At 42.3% G+C, this 21,791-nt stretch overlaps 1 protein-coding gene across 1 annotated transcript in view; it reads left to right on the forward strand.

Annotated features, from left to right (window-relative positions):
• The window catches only part of nkd1 (NKD inhibitor of WNT signaling pathway 1), a 30,221-nt gene extending 9,792 nt beyond the window's left edge, over positions 1–20,429 (forward strand). Inside the window, exons 4-10 of the mRNA XM_085352355.1 lie at positions 9,738–9,795; positions 14,199–14,302; positions 14,423–14,518; positions 16,094–16,241; positions 17,096–17,177; positions 17,628–17,755; positions 19,126–20,429. Coding sequence (XP_085208481.1) covers positions 9,738–9,795; positions 14,199–14,302; positions 14,423–14,518; positions 16,094–16,241; positions 17,096–17,177; positions 17,628–17,755; positions 19,126–19,658 — 1,149 coding nt within the window. The 3' untranslated portion in view covers positions 19,659–20,429. The remainder of the gene's footprint in view (positions 1–9,737; positions 9,796–14,198; positions 14,303–14,422; positions 14,519–16,093; positions 16,242–17,095; positions 17,178–17,627; positions 17,756–19,125) is intronic.
• The last annotated feature ends 1,362 nt before the right edge of the window (positions 20,430–21,791 follow it).

Consider the following 21,791-nt stretch of genomic DNA (forward strand, 5'->3'; position numbering starts at 1 on the left):
TCTCCTCCTGTCTGGCAAGATGTGGCTTTGATAAACACTGTGATACATGTTAATCGCAGTGGTTACATATTTTTCAAAAGCTAATCAAGGTTGTTACCTCAAGTAACACGCAGGGTTTACTGCCCGAGGGGCTGGCTGAGTTGTAAAAGCTTATCTTTGCAGGTGTAAAAGTTTTGTAAATGGGTCATTAAAGTGTTGGCCAACTTCACACATAGAACACAAAAAAAGCGAGAGGGGGAGGGAGATTACTTTGGATCAGCATGTTTCTGAAGCATAGAGATGAGGGCTGTAAATCTCTGCTAATATTCCACTGAGCCTTTCAGGAGGCAGCCTTTGATGTGGGTGAGGTAATGTGACCAGCAGTGTTTGCAATGTTAATCTGACGTGGAGAAATGACTGGTGGCTGTGCACTATCGCTCCACAAAGGAAAGGCATCCAATCGCTGCCCTTGATGGTGGTGTAAAAAAACAAAAACAAAAAAGCAATAACAACAAATGAATTTGAAGAGAAAGCCAACACGTGTGCAAAATTTGCACTTTCACCACACGGACACGTGTCGTTTAATTTAACATACAACACACAGGGCAAGGTCTGCTGAGCCACACCATATGCAAGGATTTTTTTTACCCTGGTGTGTGTGTGTGTATGTTTGTGTGTGGAGAATCTCTCCATGACCTGTGTTGTGAACTGGAGTTAACACGGTAAGCCCTCCGGCATGTGCAGCCTCCTCAAACCCTTCCAGCTTTGTGTATTGCTGACCATGCACACTTTAATCATAGAGCTGCTTCCTCCAACCTGCCTGGTGATGGATCCAAACTCTGTGGCTATAATTTCCTTCCTGGGGTGCAGGAAGAGAGGTGGGTGTGCCGTGACTGAGGGGGTGTCAGGCATGGGGCCGCCGAGTCTGCAGAGAGTGTGTATGTCTTTGAAGCTCCCTCTGAGACGTCAAATTACACATTTAGCCCTGTTTAGTCGACAAAGTTTAAGGAGTTGCAATTGCTCAATTATTCTTTAGGTTTGTTATCCACTCAACTTAAGTGTTGCTCTTTCTGTAGAGGGGGTGAAAAATCAACGCAGACAAAGTGGTTGAGATGAAGGAGAGGAAACACTTTTTCACATTGTGTAATCTGATTATAAGCCTTCTGTTGTGTTTTTGTTTCTCATTAAACCGGTAACAGTGTTGGTCAGCTGTGTAGTATGTTTACTATACAGTACGTCTAGCATACGCCAGATGTACCGTAAGGTGCTTCAGATTAAAAGCATCCACCAGATAGCAGTTATTTTGTGAAAGGGTGCATGTGAAAGGCTCACCATCAAAAGATTTTCTTACTGTGACCCCTTGGAAAGGCATTGAGTTTCTTATCAAAGGCATAAAATTGCATTGTAAAACAGAGCAGATATGACTTCCTTTTGGCATTGCAGACTACTTATGAAATGTGTCTTACGCATTTGTTCAGAGTGCTGCAGTGCTCTGAAATTTTAGACAGCCTAAGCATCTGTTCTACTGGAGTGATTTCAGTAAACTACTTCATCATATCACGATAAGCCTGGTAGTCTCTTTGTAAAAACAAAAAAACAGATTTATCATGTTTGGCTGGAGAGAAATGCAGAGACATTAATTTGCCATGGCTCTCAGGCTGTAGGTGGTTTAAAAATTGGCCCCATCTTCCTACCCTCCATAAATGGGACCGTCTCACGTCAGCTTTGCTATGCTATATGATTATCTGAGATCTTTATTTCATGTGTGAAAACTGATCCCCTTTGAAGCCTCACTCAGAGGCAGTGCATTGCTTCACTACCTCACGTCAACACCCTCTATCTTGGCTCCATCTCAGAGCGTCATGTTTTACTGCTATGTAGTGTTTTGAATGAGGCTGTTTAATGTTGCTGGAAGGTGAGGAGCACTCCAGCATAAAGAGCTGAAAAAGAAGCTTGAATCCAGGTCTAAACTGTTTTTTGATGATTATTGGTGGTCCATTTTTTTCCTTCAGCGGCACCACCGTGACGCTTAGCATACATAGGATAGGTACTGCTCCAGATTCCAAGAGGTGTGTAGTTCAGTCCTTTGAAATTGCCTCACTTTACTTTTTAGGATGGTGAGGGGGGGAGGGGAGGGGGTCCTCTCTTGAGGTAACACTACACCTATAAGCTAATTTGCAGTTCTAAAACTAATAAGATTTTTTGTGGTTGTTTTACTCTTGGTTTTCAGCACTGGGGCTGTGTGTGTGTGCTTTGGAGCTTCGGAAAAATCCCCATGCTATACAGCTGTTTTCTCCATTAGTAATTCATGAACTTTCCTAATGGCTTCAGTCCAGGTTACTCGGAATCAGTCAAAATCATTCCGGTTGCCAAGTGGACTAGATTTATGGAAATATGTATAAATATATGGTGACAACTTCAGTGTGTCTTCACATACCTGGTATGAGGATGCGCAAGTCATATGTTTGTATTCTGTGATATGGCCTGTGAATTAACATATATAAATGCAAATATTGAACATGTTGTGGTTGCGAATCTTTTACAAGTGAGAGTAATCACTTCTCACTTTCTGCAGTACTCTTCTTCACCCCCTCCAGTGCCTGGTGGCTTTTATGTAAGTGTCAGTGCCCTCAGCCCTCCCGTGTTTGAAAGACTCAGGGAAGCAGCCATACTTGGAGAAGCATCGCTGCTATTTCCACTTTCTGCCTGTCTTGCCTGTTTGGCTAAATGGCTGTCTGTGTGCATTGCTCGCCGCTTCAAGTCCGCACCGCTGCTCAGAACTGTGCAGCTCTGAAGGTGTTTTCTTGCAACGGAGGGAGGGCCGCAGTTCTAATGAGATTTTTCCTGGGTTTTGATGGAGTGCCAGTAGTGCTGCCATTGCTCTCGAGGCCTGACTCCACTGAGCCCTGGCGCGCGATCAGGGAGAGCTGTCGTCAGTCGCATAAATTGTCAGCCTGTGTGGTGGGTCATGAAGGCAGACAGCATAGAGACCAAGAAGCCTTGTGGGACTTTCCCCACAATCACATAAAAGTACATATTACTTGCACTTTAATGTACCCTTTTCCTTCAAACACAGACTTGAAGAAAAAGTGGCCCAGTGGGGTCCATGTCTGCAGTGCCTGTGTAAGAATGACACTAGAGGCAACTTTCTAACTTACCTCTGCAAGTTGGTTCTGTGCTGACATGTGCTCACTTTTTCACTTTTGCTGTCTCCTTGCTCTATCCAGGGAGGCAAGACCAAACCCACTCAGTTACTGGAAAAACAGTATATGAAGCAAAAACAGAGTTTGGATGATTGTAACAAGCTAGAATGTCAATATTTGATATGACCACAGTTGTTATTATTTTGAACTCCCTTAGACAAGCTTTCTTCTAAATTCTTTAAGTTGTCTTCTGGAATATGTTTACAGGCTTCTTGAAAGACATTCAAAGCTCTTCTTTGGATGTGGCTGCCTTTTGCTTCATTTTCTGTCAAGATGATCGTGCACTTCATCAATAATGTTGAGGCTCAGGCTCTGGGGAGGCCAATCCATGAGTGATAGTGTTCCACTGTGTGTTTCTCTATCCAGGTATGGTCAAAGGAGCTTGCAAAGAAAAGCGTCTTGACTTTTTTAAGTTGCTTGAAGACGTTTCACCTCTCATCCGAGAAGCTTCTTCAGTTCTAAGGTCAAATGGCGGAGAGTCCCAGATTTAAACCTGATTTAAAGTCCAGACGCTTTTCTTTGCAAGCTCCTTTGACTACAATGACCTGGATGACTGAGAACCTTCACAGACCTATCCAGGTATGCTTTTACTGCCAGTGCAGTAAAAGCATACCTGGATATGCCTTTACTGCCTTGATATATGTTTGGGATTAGTGTCATGCTGAAAAATAAAACTGTTGCCAGTCAGACTTCCAGATGATTTTGCATGGTGGATATGATAGGCTGGTACAGAGCCTCCACTAGGTATTTTAAGACCTTTTATCTGGGTTAGGCTGGATAAAAGGTCTGTCCAGACATCACGAACTGCATCAGGGACTTATCTGATTATTTCAGGATTCAAATAAGGGATCCTTTGAGTCATTTATTTTTTACAATTTTCAGGTAGTAGTCTGGTGACCATGGGGATGGCTTCAAAAGGAAGATCCCTCACCTGCTTTCTTCGTTCCTTTCACGTCAGGAGCTCGGATACTCTCTGGTCGTCAGCCTTCGTTTGTCTCCATTGGTTCCATCAGTGCTGTCTCTCGTTTCACTCTGACATCCTGGTCTGTTCGTAACACCGATTCCTTTCCAAATCCGCCTTTAGCACTCCGGGTGTTACTAAAGTAAACTGTGTGCCCCTTCCTACCCATTGTCAGGTCTTTGCCACATTTGGATCTAGCCAAAACACAATCCATGTGTCTCACCCCGCACTGACATTAATCTCAGAAAATATTATTTTAACTGCCAACAAGGCCAACGTTTTAGTACCGTGAGGTTGTCTACCCGAAGCAAGATGAAAATAATTTGTAAAATGTGTTAATAGGACTGTGGCATTTTAATTTAATTTCCTTCAGAATGTGCTACAACAAATTATTTAGAATTAAATTGGCTTCGTATCAGGTTGGGCTATGACAAATATATCCATATTAGCTTTGATTCTGTCTCATGCACACTGCTATAAAAACTTTAAACAGTCTTCAGCCTGACAGCTCCATTGTACAAAGATGTCTGATTGCACCTGTGTGGGAACTGCCTAGTGAACTCACAGGGAGCTAGTGGTTTCATGTGTGTTGCCTCCTGCGAAGGCTACCCAGGCAGCTTTGTTTACAACAATGGGGGCGATCGTGGCTCAAGAGTTGGGAGTTCGCCTTGTAATCGGAAGGTTGCCGGTTCGAGCCCCGGCTTGGACAGTCTCTGTCGTGTGTCCTTGGGCACAAGGACGGTGGTCAGAGGCCCTGGTGGCGCCACTGTCCGGCAGCTTCGCCTCTGTCAGTACAGCCCAGGGTGGCTGTGGCTACAATGTAGCTTGCCATCACCAGTGTGTGAATGGGTGGATGACTGGTTGTGTAAAGCGCTTTTGGGGTCCTTAGGGACTAGTAAAGATAAGATAAGATAACCTTTATTAGTCCCACACGTGGGAAATTTGTTTTGTCACAGCAGGAAGTGGACAGTGCAAAAGTTATGACGCAAAAATTAGAATACAATAAGAATAAATACAGTACACAGCTGTACAGAAAAGCACTATACAAATACATACAATTTGTAAGGTAGTTGAAGTACATTGCTACGACGTTAATAAACAGTGACCTCATCATTTTCCCTTTAGTTAACAAATAAATATTGGAAATTTGTATCAGTCATCGTTTTTTTGTAGCTTGCTACCTTTGGATTTGGACTTTGCTATCTTACACATATTGCCAATTTAAATAAAATAGTGTGACGTTAACCTGCTTTTACCATTGACCCGCCCGTTTTATGAGCACTCTCTTATTTTGTAATTTAACAGCCAAAATCACAAAATAAGTAGTAAATTATAAAACATCTTTAATAAAGAGTTAAACATGGACAAAGAGGTATGTAAACCCGCCATCTATGTCTAGACTATCTAAAGACACATTTTCTGACTAATGGGTTTTGGAAGGTTGAAATCTTTTCAACACAGTTTTAGCACCAGATAATATTTTATTTTTAGTTTGGGGTTACATTAGTATAAAGCAATCAATGAAACAGATGATGTTAATTTGGCATTGTTTTTTATAACATCTAACAGCTGACAGTTTTGTTAATAAATAAGACAAATAAAAGACATTTAAAGTTGTAACACTGTATATAATGTTAGCACAATAAATATTATTAAACATTTCATCCGTCTTTGGCACTTCCAAATCCATATTTATAAAGTGTACCATTGATGAGGTTTCCAAAACAGTTCCAATGGCCAAACTAAACAGGCCTTCAGACCAGTGAGCAATGTAGATGGGATGTTGTAATGGGACTGGCACACTGTGTTCTGTGTTACAGTCCAGTAATAAATCACTTTCTGGTGAAGGGGATTGAACAACTTTAAAGCACACAGGATTCACACGTGTACGCTTACACTAAAACGCTCGAAGAAGCTCTGAAAGAACGGGCTGCTATTGAAAGCGAAATGCTTTATGCTCTGGTTTCCACAGAACATTTAACATCATGTCAGGAAATTGTTTTAGCTGGTCCCAAGTCGAGAAAAAAATGTTTGTTTGTGCCCTGGAGGCTGCAGTTTGGGCTGAATCCCACAGAGACACTACTGGAAAGTAACTCCATGATTGAGTTTTCATAAAACTGCCTCAATGAGAAACAGGAGTGCAAACACCTAATGCTGTAACACCTATTGTATAACAGAGTCAGATCAACAGTGCGTCAGTGTGGATTTTATGTCATTATGGAGGTTTAAATTTTGTCTAAGCTGAGGTTGTGCTACTGTAGATGAGAGGGGTGAAAGGGCATCTTCTCTTTGAAGCGCTCTGTCACAGTGACCTCTGCCCTCTGAATTTACAAGAGTCCCATAGATGCCCATTACTGCCTCATTTCTTTTCCAAATAAGATTGATGGCTCTGTTGTGGTTACTGTTTTACATGCATTTTCAAGATTATTGCGGACACGCACTGTGTGTGAATTTAATGAGACATGGTCTTCTCGTTTGATAGCCCTGAGCATTCAGACTCATTACGTGTTTGTAAATGTTGCATCAGTCGAGCCTCGTCTCCACTCATTAGTTCAGAAATACATTTCAAGAGGATGACCAGCATTGCAGTTTAGGGCAAATCCATGTTGAGCTTTTTCATTTCAAATCCAACCAGCACGAATGAGTTCAAACTTTTATTTTTGTGGTTTTGAAAAATGTGACTTTTATATTTAAGATCAACTATAGCTGCTAGTATGTGATTTTAATTGCATTTTTTTATGTATTCATTATGTGCAAATGAGTATTTGTTGTTTCTATTTCAGGTGTTTTTTGGTGGAGTTTTTGACTCGTATTGCATCTAGAATTGGGTGATAAAATAACAAAAAAGGACATTTGTGTAGCTGAAAAGAAAAGATAACTAGAAACAATCATCTTTTATTTGGAATGACATAACAGTTGTGTTGAGGACGTTAAACAGGGACCTGTAATTCTTATTTCCAGCTCCACCTTTTTTTCTTCAATTATTCAGAATAATCTTGGCTATCTCATATTGGCCGTTTGTGAATTCCCTCAGCTCACTCTCTCCCTTTTAAGGCAACCCACTCATGAAGCCAACTTTCTTCTAATTGGCCGCCTGTTGCAAACAGAAGGTTTAAACAGCAGGTGGGTGGGGCTTTGGTTGTTACATCCATAGCAGCATGTTTGAGATGACCTTATAAAGACTGAAGAGCAGAGTCTAGTGAGGATTTGGCTGGTGAGAATTACTTGTATATATGCTGACCTCGTTATTTGGAAACTTTGACTGCATATTATATAAATAGGTCACATAAAACGCACAGATAATCCAAGAATCTTAGTTTTGCAGTAAAAATCTTCCCTTTTCTGTTGCTAAACAAAAAAATTGCTTTATTGTTCTTGTGACCAATTGAGTGGTGGGAAACCTTGAAGCAAACAATGTTTATTTTTAGAACTAAATGGCATTTTGGTGATTTGATCCATCATTGCCAAAGACAGAAGTTATGCTTCAAGGTAAAGTACTTTTGTAAGTCAGATTTAACCTTTATATCTTTATACTTGACAGCTTTACAACATGAAGTTTTTAATTAGACTGTCAAAAATAATCATTGACATGCTACATGGAAAAGGGAAATGCACTTTAGAGGAGAAATAAGGTTGTTCTGTTCCAGTTTTAGAATTATTTCTGTTTGGTCTTTTGGTATTTTCACATCTATTTGTGGTTAGAGAGTTTTGATCAGAGAAGAAGGCGAATGTGTTTGGATCTGCTTGTGTGTGGGTGTGTGCATGTGAAATTACAAAAAAAAAGAAAAAAATCCTGAGATATTTTCTTCTTAACGCTGACCAGAGCAAATCCCAGAGAGTAACCCCAGCATGCTAATAATATAGCTCCCATCCATCACCACAGACAACAACCAATTAGTACATTCCTCTTCCCCCTTTTTCTCATGTTCTTGGCTAACCCCTCAATAATTCTGGATCATTCATCAAAAAACTGAAACACATTCAAGATGCTGTTTGTGTGTGTGCGTGAGGGTCTGTTTTTTGGTGCGTAAGGAATTAAAGGAATGTTTGTTGTGGATTGATTTTGTTTTTCTGGGGTTAAGTGACTGTGACAGTGTCTGTAAACCATAGGTTCGCACACATCAACAGTCTCACTCCTTTGTGGCTTTTTCACTATCTGAGTTTAAAAATGAGGTGGAATTATGTATACTGATATAAAAAGAGAAGTCAATACTTTATCTAGTAATCATGCAGTGTTATTCTGTATTATTTTAGCACTTTAGTAGTGAGATATGTGTACTGTGGAAGGGAGTCTCTGTGACTGGGGCAAGTAGTGATTAACCGAACTCAGGTTGAATAATTTTCTTTAAAACAAGAGACTTTGTATAAGAAATTAAAACTTCCACTAGTAAACACTAGTATTATCAGACCTATAATGATACTTTATTTAAGATAACTGCAGCTTACTAGAACATTTACTGGAAATCCCAGGGATAAGTAACCTCAAAATCAAATTCGTATAATTTTCCTCTGGCCGATTCTCCTGTGAATCAGCCAGGTGTGAGTTGCCCAGATTTGCAGACATCTTCTGTAGAGCAGGGTCATGAAGCCAAGTTGGAATCTGTGTTGACCTACTCATACCAATAACAAACAGATTTTTCCCAGGTCTCTGCTTTGGGGTATTAGTCTATCAGCCCTTGTCCTGTGGTTAGTTGTATTCTCTTCCTCGGGCCACCCACGGTGTTGTAACCTAGCCAGTAGTAGACTGAGGAGAGTAGGATCAGCCAATTTGACCCTTTACCACACTGGAGTACTCAGAAATCTGCTCTCACACTGTAACACACCTGTCTTTCTCACATTTATGATCACAGAAGGCACAATAAACATGCACGTTGTTTTATAAAGTTCGTTAACAGTTGTCTGGGTTAATCATCGCCAGTGACAAGTCTGCTTTTTAACACATTTTGTGCAGTTTTAACAAGCTTTTCTTTTGCAGGGGTTTATGTGCAACGAAAAACATTCATGCATTTATATGCATTTGTCAGCCTGTGAGTAATGATTTTCAGCTGAACGAATGTGTTGCCACATGGATACCTGAGCCAGACTTTTCCATAGTAAACTCTAAGGATCACATATCCCTCCAGCCTCTGTGGTATGCACTAACAGTCTGAGCTTCCAGAAGAGGGGTCCCAGGTGAAAATGTCCCAGGATAAAAAGAAATCCCCAAGCCTGCTGCTGTAGTGAGAGTCTGACACTGAAATAGCCAACAGTCTTTCTCAGAACCCGCTGACGGGTCAGTGGTAGTAATTTAAAAATTTCTTTCATAGTCTCAAATCTGACTGCCAGTCTTTTGCTTAGTTTGTTTCAGTCCTGCAATTACCAACCTCTTAAACTTTCCGCTGCTGTTTAAGCTCAGCGCGCACTTGTCAAACTTTGTTCATATATAGATATATAAAAGCTGTAATTTCGATTCGGCCATGTCACTCTGCGTTGAAAAGCAGTGGTGTGGATTTGCATCGTTAAAGATGTTTGTTTTTATGTGACAAAAATATGACGACTTTTGCTTTATGTGACTTAAAACAATGATATATGCATCTTTTTCTTTCTCTGCTCAGGACTCCATGGATGAAGCATGTGCTGAGGGGATTGGCAATGAACACTATCGTTTAGAAGGTAGGTCTCTCCCAATCTTTTTCCTCTCTGTGGTGAAATTAGTTGGAGTACTGTTTCAGTTGAATGGAAAAAAAACCCTATCCCAAAAACACTATTTGGAATTGAACTTCAGGTATTTGTGTGGCTCTTTGATCCAGTGCTTCATCCCTTCCTCCTCTGCTCCACACCCATTCTCTAAGCCCCAGCAATGTGCTGATGAAGTCCCTTTTACTTTCCCTCCTGCCTTTTCACCTCCTCCATCTCTCATCCGCCCCTCCCCAGCGGTGCACTGCAAAGTGCCTCCATTCCCCCATGTTTTTTCCCTGATGTGATGTGATCCTGGATTAAGAGCTCTGGGAGGAGAAAGTCTCTCCCTCCCATTTAAAGACACGATTGGACGTGAGGTGCAGGCAAAAATGTAGGGTCGAATGAGACCAAGCCAGAATCTGGAGGCATGTCAGAAAATTCCGTTTTACTTCAGTTTCACTTCAGTGGATAATAGCAGAGAGACAAGAGATAATGTGACTGATAAATGGAGTTTGAAATGATTTTTAGCAACTGGGCTAAACTGTGTATGGGCCAAGCCTGTCCTCCCTTCAAGACAGATGTTGCTAATTAGAGTATGCTGCTCTCTTCATTCACTTTGATTAATAGCCACAGTTCAAGACAGCTTAATAAAAGATTTCATAGTTTATGTGTCAATATCTACATAGTACTGACCTCTAAAAAATGTTGTTTTTGTTTGAGAAACAGAGTAGTTACAGATCTTGCTTAGATCTCAGGTTGGGCAAAGCTGATTATAGCTTGAATTGTTAAAATATTTCTATAGGCATTTGATATGTTCATGTTGTCTGTTTTCAGTCTTGAATAAATTGACCTTTTGTAAACATAAAAATGGACTACTACTAAAAATGGACTACCCTAATACGAGTAGCTGTGGAAGTTTTATAGCATTAACTCCATTTAGTTTGATCAGATCCAGTATCTATAGATTTCACAAAGATGAGTACAGATAAAATGGGAAGAGAGAGAGAAGAAATGACAGCACGAACAACAAAGAGAAAGGGCTTCTTTTGTCTTAAGGAAGTAAGTTAAAGAAAACATGCAGCAAAAATTGAGAAGAGGAAAAAAAGCTCAGTGATGAAATTAGCTTAAGGATTATTTACATCTGTACTGCTAGGATTCAAGAAAACCTACCGTTGCAAACTTTTTTAATATACTCTTTAACCTTTTGTTGAAAAAGAGAAACAGTCCTTTCCATCATCACATCCTTTCACATCTGGCTCACGTGTTGGATACACAGCGATTACAGCTGGTCACAAAACTGCTGGAGGAAAAGTTACCTTTCAATACAAGAAGCATCCCATCCAGGCCTTCCCAAAATCATGCTGGTTCTGCCTGTACATATAGGGGAGGGAGTGGGGGGCTGCTATGTGTAATAAAGTATTTTAGCTAAGCCGACTGAGTGTGATTGCTCATAGTGTGTGGCAGCTTTCCCAACCTGCCTGTGATGCTCTCTCCGTGTGTGTGTGTGTGTGTGTGTGTTTGCATAACGCGTATGCATGCAAAGTGTAGTGCAGTCACTGGAACGGCCTTGGCATGGATGGTGCCAGACTCGACTGCCCCCATCTTGCCCCTCAGATCTGATGTGCAGCCAATCCCGTAGCGGCAGCTTCACTCATAAAGAGTGGGCTTATGTCTGTGATTGGGAGGGGGTCAGAGGGGGGGAGGAGGGTGATAACAGATTACTGTTACTCCTCCCGGCATTTCATTAGCCGTGAGATAAGCATCTCACCACCATATTGAGCCTGCTTCGGAACAGATTTGCCTTCGCACACAATGTTCCCTTTGAGCACCTCAGATGATCAAACAGCAGGACCCCAAATGCTGCTTCTCTCCAAAAAGTTGGTAAAAGCTCCCTGGGATGATGCCTTTCATTTCTGGCATTTTCCCCTACCCAGGGATGAGACAGGTCTGCTTTGATCTGCTTTGGATCAGGAGGAAAGAAATTGGGCTGTTGTGTCTGCTCTGTTGGCGAGCAAACAAACAGTGTTTCAGATTTGACTTGGCTTAATTAATTAGTGATTCTGTTTTACAGCCGGTCTGATCCTCTTCCAGAAGGTTTGAGAATGGAACTTCAAAGTGTGGTGGGAGGGGTTTGGGGAGGGTGGGGGTGAGGGGTGTGGCTTTATGGGTGGATACAGACTTTGTGGCTGTGATTGGGTGATGGGGATGGTGGAAGGGGAAACCTAAATGACCAGAGGTGAAACGTACTGGGGGCTACGGCTGAATACATCTGTGAGAATAAGGTAATGATGTGTCTGGGTAATTCATAGAGTTGTAAAGGTCCTGACTGGTACACCTCCTGATTCTCAGTTACATACTGTTTGTGTCTGTGGCATTGTGTTCTAAACAAATGCTTGATTTCAAAGCATAGAAGACAATTTTGGTTGCATTAGATCTGGGCTAACACGCAACACTGAAAGTTAGACTTTGAACTGAACAGCGACAGTTGAACCTTGTAATAGAGTAAAAAAACAACAACTCCTTCCTCAACTTTGACCTCATGTTTAAAGGCACTTCCACTTCACTCATTTCAAAGTCAAGGTTTATGAATTTATGTTTCTTTAGATACCAAAACATACAAAGAGTGGATAACACAACTCTTTGATCATTTAAATACTCCACCGGTGAATTTCAGAGCTTTTATGTATCCCAGAAAAGGTGCTTGCTAATACAAGGTTAAACTAAACTAAACACGTTGTTGGAGACATTTAGCATCATCACACCAAATGAGATTAGAGATTAGTGGTGGTGGTGGTGCTGAAGTTGTCATGTTGTTTGTTCATAAGCTAATATTGCATTGTGACTTTTGGTAATTGCATATAATGTCACAACTGTCACAGCTGAATTAACTTGAGGAGAATATGTTTAAAATCATAAACAAATTTTCTCCAGTAAACCAAAAATCTTTGAAAAATCTCAATGGATTTTTTTCCCCAGGTAACCATGGCGATGCTTTCTTCCTGGTTGGCCTACAAAAACACATCATCCCTGAAGCACTCTATACAGACATTTGTGCCAACTGATTCATCAAAAGGCAGAGTCATGGAGCCAGTGCAGATGCATTCACATCAGTGGTAGATTTGCTTTCACACACAGTGTTCACTTTGAGCACCTCTGATCAAACAGCGGGACATAGCCTCACCTATGCTCACTGATTTGGGGTTGAAAGAACGCTTAGGTCTCGTGGTTTGTATTAGCACAACACTGTTACTTTGAACCCTGTCCAGGTGACTCTGTGTTCAGTAAAGAGGTGAATAACGATGTCATATTAATTGGTAAAATGTATGCGACACATTTTCCACAGACTGTCTAACCGTGAGCCTGGATGGTGATGTACGGTATATATCTTTCCAATAAAATGGTGAGCTCTGCAGCACTGAGCTGGGCTCGGGGGCCTCTTGGAGACCTTCAGCTCTGTCACTTCCACCATTTATATTCAAATGCTGGTTGCCATATTCTATCATGTTTTAGGCATGTTATGCCATTCAGTTTCATGTTTAACATCCCTTCTCAGGGTGAACCCACTGAGATGATATGCAATATATTGTAGCTAACGGCTTAAAACTATTACTATGTGTGTGGATGATGGAAGAGCTTTTGCCACCAGAGAATTAGGGCTGTCACAGTTTCAACGTTTCATCTCCCATCCTTGATTTTATTGTTTTGATTCTGTAGTACTTCTGCTCAATGGAATGATGAAGTAATGAACTCTTTGCCTAACTTCATGCAGAAAAATACAAAAGTGTTTTTTCAGTTTCTGGTAGAGGCTCCTTTAAATGTCTTTTAAAAAACAAGAATCACTTCCTTGTTTTTTTTTTATCGCTGTAGGTACTTGACCCCACACTGTCATGGATCAGTTTGCTCTGATTGCTAACATGAAATGTTCCAAAAAGCATTTTTGAACTGTGAGAACCAAACTGTGCTTTGATTTTCTGCAGCCTTTGAGCATGATCAAAAACAGTGTAAATAAAACCTACAACTTCAGTGCACCTCAGCAGCCCAGTGGAAAAAAAAACCCCCAACCAAACAGAAAATCCAACCTAATTTGCAAGTTGTTCCTAAGCTCATCAAAGTGCTGTTCTGCTTGCAAAATATATAACTGGGATCAAATAAATAGAAATACAATTTAATGATAAAAAGTGTAAGGCAAAAACGGTTAAGAGTTTGGCTGTGTTTTTACATCCAGGAGCGCTGGAATGGATGACATGTCTTAATTGTGGCTGCCAAACTCGGAAGTCAGAGCTTACAAGGCGCACTTGATTGCAACGACATATCCTCAGGTTGTGGCTGCACCCAATGCTGCCATCCTCAGGCTCTCTCTTTTATCTTTGTGTGTGTCTGTGTGTGTGCCATTGCAGTGGCTTTACCCCCGGAGAAGACAGACAGCTGCTGTGTGGAGGAGAAGATGCAGGAGAGGGACAGCCAATCTCCCGCAGGGCCACAGAAACAGCTCCAGTTTGAAGTGAGTGTCAAAACAGGACATTTATTACTTCCCCCTCTGGATGAAACTAGGGCAATAGCAGGACACACAAATACACACTCACACACTGTATGGTACTGATTCAATGCTGGGCTGTTTCAGGAGTTGGAGTGCGCTGTGTCTGTGGAGGAGGATAACAGGCAGGAGTGGACCTTCACCCTCTACGACTTTGACAACAGCGGCAAAGTTACGCGAGAGGTAATCGCCTGCTTCAGTGGAAAAGCCTTTAATTGCCTAATGAATAAATAAAAGAAGACGTGATAATAAGACAGTGAATACATCCAAATAACTGCCAAAAACATGCACTAAATTTAAATTGAAATCCTTGAAACGTGAAATCTGTATTTGTTTATTCTCCTGCATGTTTCACACATTAAAGAGATTTGCACAGAAAAAGCCTGGCCGGCAGTTTGCTTATCCTGAATCATGTCCCACCTTAGGTTGGAATAAAAATCAATAACTTCCCTGTTCACTTCTTTTTGGTATCGCCACACCCGAAAGGGAAGCATGGATAGAAAAAGCCTGTAACCCAGTCTTACTTGTAAGAACTGAATCCAGCAAAGGTATGTGTTTCCGCTCCTGTGAGGCACCTTGTGGCTTGCGTCTGCCTGGTACAGATCTGAGAGAACATCGAGAAAGGCCCGTGTTTTTTGAGAACAACTTGAAACAGCGCAAAGAGACTGGAGCTGTCCTCTGTGTGGTTGGCTGTGCAGCTTTTTTGGCATTGCCTTCTCCAGCTCTCTCTCTCTCTTTTTTTGTAATCCATTCACACAAATAAAAAGAAAAGGAAACCCAAAAATGACACGGGAAGCTTTTATTTTATTTTAATTGAAATTTTTTACATTTTGTCTGTGTCTGAAACCAGTATGTGGAACTGATCCCTGTAGAATTTATAATAGTCCTTTTTATGAGTCATAGTGGTATAGTGAGTAAAAATCATGCTTTTGCAGACTTGTGTGGTTCGGTCTTGATTCTTAGCAGTTATAGTGAAACCCTCTTACTTCCTAAAGACATCTGAGATGCAGCACATGATACGAGTCTGGACATTTTACTTCTGTACCCAGGAAAGAATCCATCATAGTTCCCGATACTTAAGCGGGAGTCATTAGTTCAGTGCAAAATATACCGATTAACGAGCCACAAGAGCTAGCACTATGTTACAATGTGTGGTCACTCAGCTTACTGCTATGTGAACATTTTTCATTTTAGAGTATTGACAACAAAAGTTATTTGTTTGTATAAACAGTTTTAGCTTTTCCCCTTTTCAGCATAGTATTTATCTGATCCTTGTTTGTATGTGTTACTATGCCTAGATGTTGCCGCTACTGTAGATGTGTATCTTCAACAAATTTAACAAATATAGAAAGTGCAGCGCTCACAGCTTAATACAACTCATATCAGGCCTGACAGGCTTCCGTGCCACTGACAAGACATTTGTTTTTATGAATTTATAACTTGTCTTTATACCCAACTTGATCGCTTCACTTGGAAAGCAGAAGTAACTGATGTCAGTTTCTCTGTTCACTGTTGTCTAAGACACTTCTGTAAATTCTTCGCTAGCATGATATTTATTATGCATGGTCTAAATGCTTAAAGCTTAAGATTCTTGGATTCAGAGTGTCGGCATAAGAATACTCTCCCATGTTCCATTTCTCTTGAAAATCTGTATTTGTACCAGTGTGACTAAGAATCTGCAAAATTGAACATTTAATTAATGAAAGATTAAAAAAACGCTCTCCAATTTAACAAATTCTCATCTTCTGTTTCCTGCAGGATATCACCAGCCTGCTGCACACCATCTACGAGGTTGTCGACGCTTCAGTCAACCATTCTCCTGGCAGCAGCAAGACATTACGTGTCAAGCTCTCTGTGGCTCCTGACTCCAGCCAGCGGTGGAGGAGCTGCACGCAGGGTGCCGCAGGTAAAGCTCGCATTAACGCAGTGGGTGGGAGCAGCGGAGAAGAGAGGGCATTTCGGGGTCCCCCTTGTGTTGCATGCTGTCAGCTCATCCAGACATGTGTTTGTTGTCATGCAGAAAGGCGGCTTCTTCAGGCCTGTCAGCGCTTTGTTCCTTGCAGTTTCGGCGTCGCTCCATCTCTCCCACTCAATGGGGTTCATTTTTAATGATGGGGGGAGTGACAGAGCCAAGAGAGAGCCCCCTCCCTCAGCGCCTTCAAATACTCTGAAAGAAACCTTAAGAGATGTGCTGAGTCCTTTTGATAACCACAGCCATTTTTCTTTTCTCCAAAGTTCCCTTTTTTCCCCCCTGCTCCCCCTCTCTTCGTCCCCCCTTCTCAGAGCTGCTGGGAAAATATAGCTGCGTTCAACTTAACTTTTCTCACTGACGACTTGGTAAACAAGTCGTCAGGGAGAAATATCTCAAAGAGTATATATTCCTGTGTGTTTGCGTCCTATTGTTTCGGCTATAAATATCTGTCAAGAGATTGAGGCAGAGCATGCTTTGAAAAGATTGCTGGTTGACTTCATGCTAATTTCAAACCGCATCAGATCTCACGTCCTTAATAAACTATTTCTGAAGTCTGCATGTTTTTTTTTTTATTCCACGCCTTATAAAAGACTGGGAGTTGAAAATAGAATAAATGAAGCACTGTTGTTTTTCCTTTTCTATAGATCTTCAAAGTAAAACCCCAAAACAAAGGTTGCTTTCTTCTGAGGCTTGTGTGACTGTTGTCGTTCGTGCTTGGGTGCGTGTGTGTGTGGCAGCTCTGTGTTGCTCTCTTTGATAATAGCCTCCTGTCTTTCACACATACTCAGACTTACCCCACCCAAGAGAGAAAAATGACAAGTGCATTGAAGACCCCAAGAGTGCAGAGAAGAAGTCTCGAGCACTCCTAAGGTAAACCCATCTCTCTTGTACGTGTCTCAGTGTCTGCTGGTTGTAGTGTATACAGTTGTATATGAATAAGCAGCATGTTAAGGCTTGTGCCACTGATTTTTCAATCTAAAAGTAGAAACATTCCTACAAAACACGTCTAGGGGCAAAGTTTGTTTTAGGAGGACTTCTTACATGGCTTCTGTAATATTCCTTTACTCTCTAATTAGCTGTGCCCAGTGCATTGCAATGAGGAAGAATAAACAGCAGAGACACTTCACTCTCTGTGCTGTTCAAGTACTCCCAGTTGACATTCAAACCAGTGATTTTCCTATCACAATCTCACTTCTCTAACAATTACCGTGCCACAGGCTGATCATAAGGAACACTTGTTTTACTTTCTCCAAACATTACCATAGTGAACCTCAGTGGCCCAAACTGCTACCTAATGAGCGGTGCCGCTTGTGTCCACAGGCGCCACCACAGTGACCACCACACCCAGCCTGGCTGCCAGCGCCACTGTGTGGATGAGAACCTGGAACGCAGGAACCACTACTTGGACCTGGCAGGCATCGAAAACTACACGTCCCGCTTCGGAGCCGGTGAGTGGACAGGGGCCAGTGGAAGGGGAGGGGAGGGAGAAATGCAGACGGTGGCCCTTTGAAGCTGCATCCAGGGGCCCTCATTACTGCGGCACCTGCTTGGAGCCATTAGATGGAACTAGCAGCCCACTGCGCTCCTCGCCAGTACAAACATGTGGGCTCAGGCAAGCACAATACATCAAGTGTTCAAGGCTAGAGCCCATCAACAGAGTGGGCTGTTGTTAAGTGAAGTATTAGGTGTAATGAGCAACAGCCTTGATCTGATGGTTAGTGATGACGTGATTATTTTAATGTTAGCTCTGTCAGGAAAGTGCTAACAGAGATCTGCTCTCTGTCAAGTTGTTTCAGGGTTATCTGCACGGAGAAAGAACCTGACACGTGGCTGCCAGAATCCTACCGTCAAACCTTAAGACAAAATTTATTAGAAAGCTGGTCACACAGCATTTTTTACACTGTGGTTCACTTTACTTTTATCAAATTCTTCTTTTGCCATTTGCTATTGTTAAGATAGCAGAGTTGGAATAGATGGGAAATTTGGGTAAAGAGAGCAGGGGAATGAGATGCCACAGACTGGGAGGTTATACCATTCTTTGCCACACAATATGCTTTCTGTCATGGTCCTGGGCCATGTTGGCCCAGTGTTCTTAGTTTTCTTGTATGTTTGTATTTTGTTCCCTGTTTAGGCTCTGTTTCCTGAGTTGCCCTGCTGTGTTGTTCCCTGAGTGCTTTCCCTTTGTGACTCTCACCCCCTGTGTGCCCCTCTGTGTATTCATGAGCCCTCGTCCCCTTTCGTGTTTATTCCGTGTCTCCCCTGCCCGTTATGTTGGTGTTCTCCCCGTGCTCTCTCTCCTCCTGTCTGAACCTCTGTACTTCCTGTTTCACCTCTACCGTCAGTGTTGTGTTCACTCCTGCCATGTCCCGTGATTATTATCAGTGTCACCTGTGTTCCCCGTGTGCTCCCACTTCCCTCGTTAACCCTCTGTGTATTTATGTCTGCGTCTCCCTCAGTTCTGTGTCGCGTTCTCCCTCATGTTGTGTGTGTTCCTCCCTGTGTTTCTTGGCGAGCTTTGTATTTAGTTTTCCCAGTTTAGTTTCGTATTTCCTACGTTCTGCCTCTCCAGCATTAAAGCTGTAATTTTTGAGTTCATCCCCGTGTCTGTGAGTTTTGCATTTTGGGTCCTCCTCCTGCCTGCCACACAGCGATCCATGACACTTTCTAACCACTCGGTCATTGAGTTGCTCCATTTTCTCTGATTTTATTACTGAATTTAAAGGGCCCACTTCACTTTGAATGTCAGTTCTGTGACCCCATCATAGTTTGTAGTTGTTTGCAGTTGTTTAAAATAAGCATTTTTGTCTCTCCTTCACAGCCCCTGCTGCAGAGATGACTAAAGCAGAGCCTCAGGCCAGGTCATCTAACCAGACTCGTTCTCGCTCCCATGAACCAGAAAATGGTCACTCCCATCCCCATCACCGCCGCTTACAGACTGTTGTGGACACCGTTGCTCCAGACAACCTCCACTCTGCCCGGCTGCGAGGCCAAGACTCAGGGAAACATGCCCTCCGTTCTCCAAAGACACACAGCCGTACACCTCCTGCGCAGATCAATGGCAGAGTGATGAGGAGCCGAGGTATTCCCCCTCCTCCAGCTCTACCCAGTCAGACTCCTCCTCATCAGTCTACAGCTCCGTACCGCAAACACAAGCAACGATCCAAAGAGAGCCAGGGCTACAGAGCCTTAGGCCCTCTACCAGCACCTGGGCCAGTGGTGGAGAAGGAGCAGGTGAGAGACCTACCTAGCGTGCTGCTCTATGAGGGGGGTCTGGCGCAAGTTGTGCAGCGGCATGAGCATCACCATCACCACGAACACCATCACCACTACCACCATTTTTACCAGTCCTGAATTTCCATCCTGCCTGGAACAGCTCAGCACTCCTGTAAGGCCACAAAACCCATCCCGGTCAGCAGACACAGAGTGCAGGCTGCTCCCTCCTAAAACTCTGGGCAGTTACCCATGTAGTGGCATGCTGATAGACATTGAGGTGGAGAGGAGGATCATGGGACGGGTGCACATACTGACATGTTGTTAATCAGTATTATTAAAGAGGTTGCCAAACATAGAGAAGGTTGGGTATGCAGCAGGAGGCCACAGTACAGTAATATAAGACTAAGGAGCTTGAAGGTGGGGGGTTGAGAGGAAGCAAAGAGGAGCTGCTCACTTGTTCCTCTCGCCCTGGTTCTCTGATCCTCTACTGGATGAACTGTACAACTCCAAACCAGCACCACAATCCTTCCAGACCACTAAGCCAAAAGGTTTTCAAGGAAAAGAGGGACAAGAGGAAGAGTGACATTAAGATGAAAACATATGAAGGAATTTAAGTGATTGCAGAGCAGGGTGCAGTGTGTGTGTGTGTGAGAGAGCGAAATTTTGTGTGAATGCATGGGTAAACAAGGGTCTGCGTGTGCGTGTCTGAGTGTCACAACACCGCTGTCTGCTGAAAACCACTTGAAGTGCACTCGTTTGTGTGTGAGTATTTAATGTAGGCTGTAGAGATGATTATGAAGATTCTGATTTAAGCATACAACGCCCCGTCAGCAAAAATGGGAAGGAAAATGTTGAAATGTTCTAAAGTGAAAAAGAAGAGCGATCCTAAATCCGCTGCTACCTCTAATTTTATCCTAATTGTTGTTGTAAAGGTGACTTTGACTAAGTATTCAGAGGTTATTTTCAATGTACTTAAACATTTTTGTCACAATCTGCAGTACTGAAATGTTGAATAGCTCCTTACATTTATTAACTAACATTTGCTGTACATAAAGTAAATATTGTTGTCAATTTTATAAGCTTTATTGATAATGTGATATCTTTGTATTCACTATCTGAAGCTCTGTGTTTTCCTTCACAACTGCATTTTTATTAAGACCACTAGCAGCCTCATTTTTTCTATCAAACTCTGTTAGTGATCCAGTGTCACACACTCCTTCACACTGACTTTCAACTCTCACCCAAATGTAACCTGTAATTATGGCAAGTGACTAAAATCCCAACCCTCAACAGTGCTGTTCAGAAGCTCCAACTCATGACACAAGCAAAACTCAGTTGCCAGTGTTTTTAAAATGTTATGTTATTTTATGTTATGTCCTGTGATTTTTTTTCAGACAGCAGTTAGCTTTTAGAATATATCTGGTGTAAAGATCTTGATGCGCTCCAAGAAGCTCTTTCTTTATTTAAATATTTAAAATGTTAGAGATAAATCACATAGCTTTAGTGGCATGTTTGCATAAATTGAAACCTTGTTACCAGCACAAGGTGGGTGTGTTCATTCATCACAGTGCAGTGTGGCCTTTAACAAGACTTATTTACAGTTTATTATTTATGCAGCAAAAATGCTTTGCTGAGCATGCATGCAATATTTCCGAAGTGTTGTGTTTCGGCTATTAGCAGAGACACATATTCACACTCCCAGAATTTGTCCACAGTTTTGCGCACTCTGGTTTTCTGTTTCCAAGTCTAGTTCTTTCCCCAATTGGTAGCAGCTTTGTCATCCTTGCCCAGGGTCACACGGCTTCTCCCTCCGTTTCCATGGCATCTTCCTGTCCCTCAGCTGTCAGCAGGTCTTTCATCGTGCCGCCATGTGGCCTCAGCGCTCAGCCAACAAGGCTCTGTTTGTGGTGCTCTTTCAGCTGTCTCATTCCTCTGGTGCTGGATGACATGGGGCCCTGCAGTCTCCACTGCAGCCATAATTTACCGCTCACTGCTGCTGTCCTGCCAGCACCGGGACTGTCTATTCATATTGTCCCCTGATGCTCGAGGGGACTAGCATCACCATACCTGTGCCATCTCAGCTCTGACAGAAGCAGTAACCTACTAGCTGCTGGTATGAGAGTGCTGATTTCCTTAATTCTAGGCAAGCACTTTTCAGTGTCACACTGAAAAGAACTTGCCCCTGTGCAGCTGTAGTTTTCTGTGTTTAAGTGCCTTGTGCAATGGAAATCTACATTCAGAGGAAGGGCGTTTTCACCATATGGCTTTTGC

Source organism: Diplotaxodon limnothrissa, linkage group LG1, assembly GCF_057381915.1.
Source record: "Diplotaxodon limnothrissa isolate DT_005_m linkage group LG1, D_limnothrissa_male_GT1.1, whole genome shotgun sequence".
NCBI lineage: Eukaryota > Metazoa > Chordata > Actinopteri > Cichliformes > Cichlidae > Diplotaxodon > Diplotaxodon limnothrissa.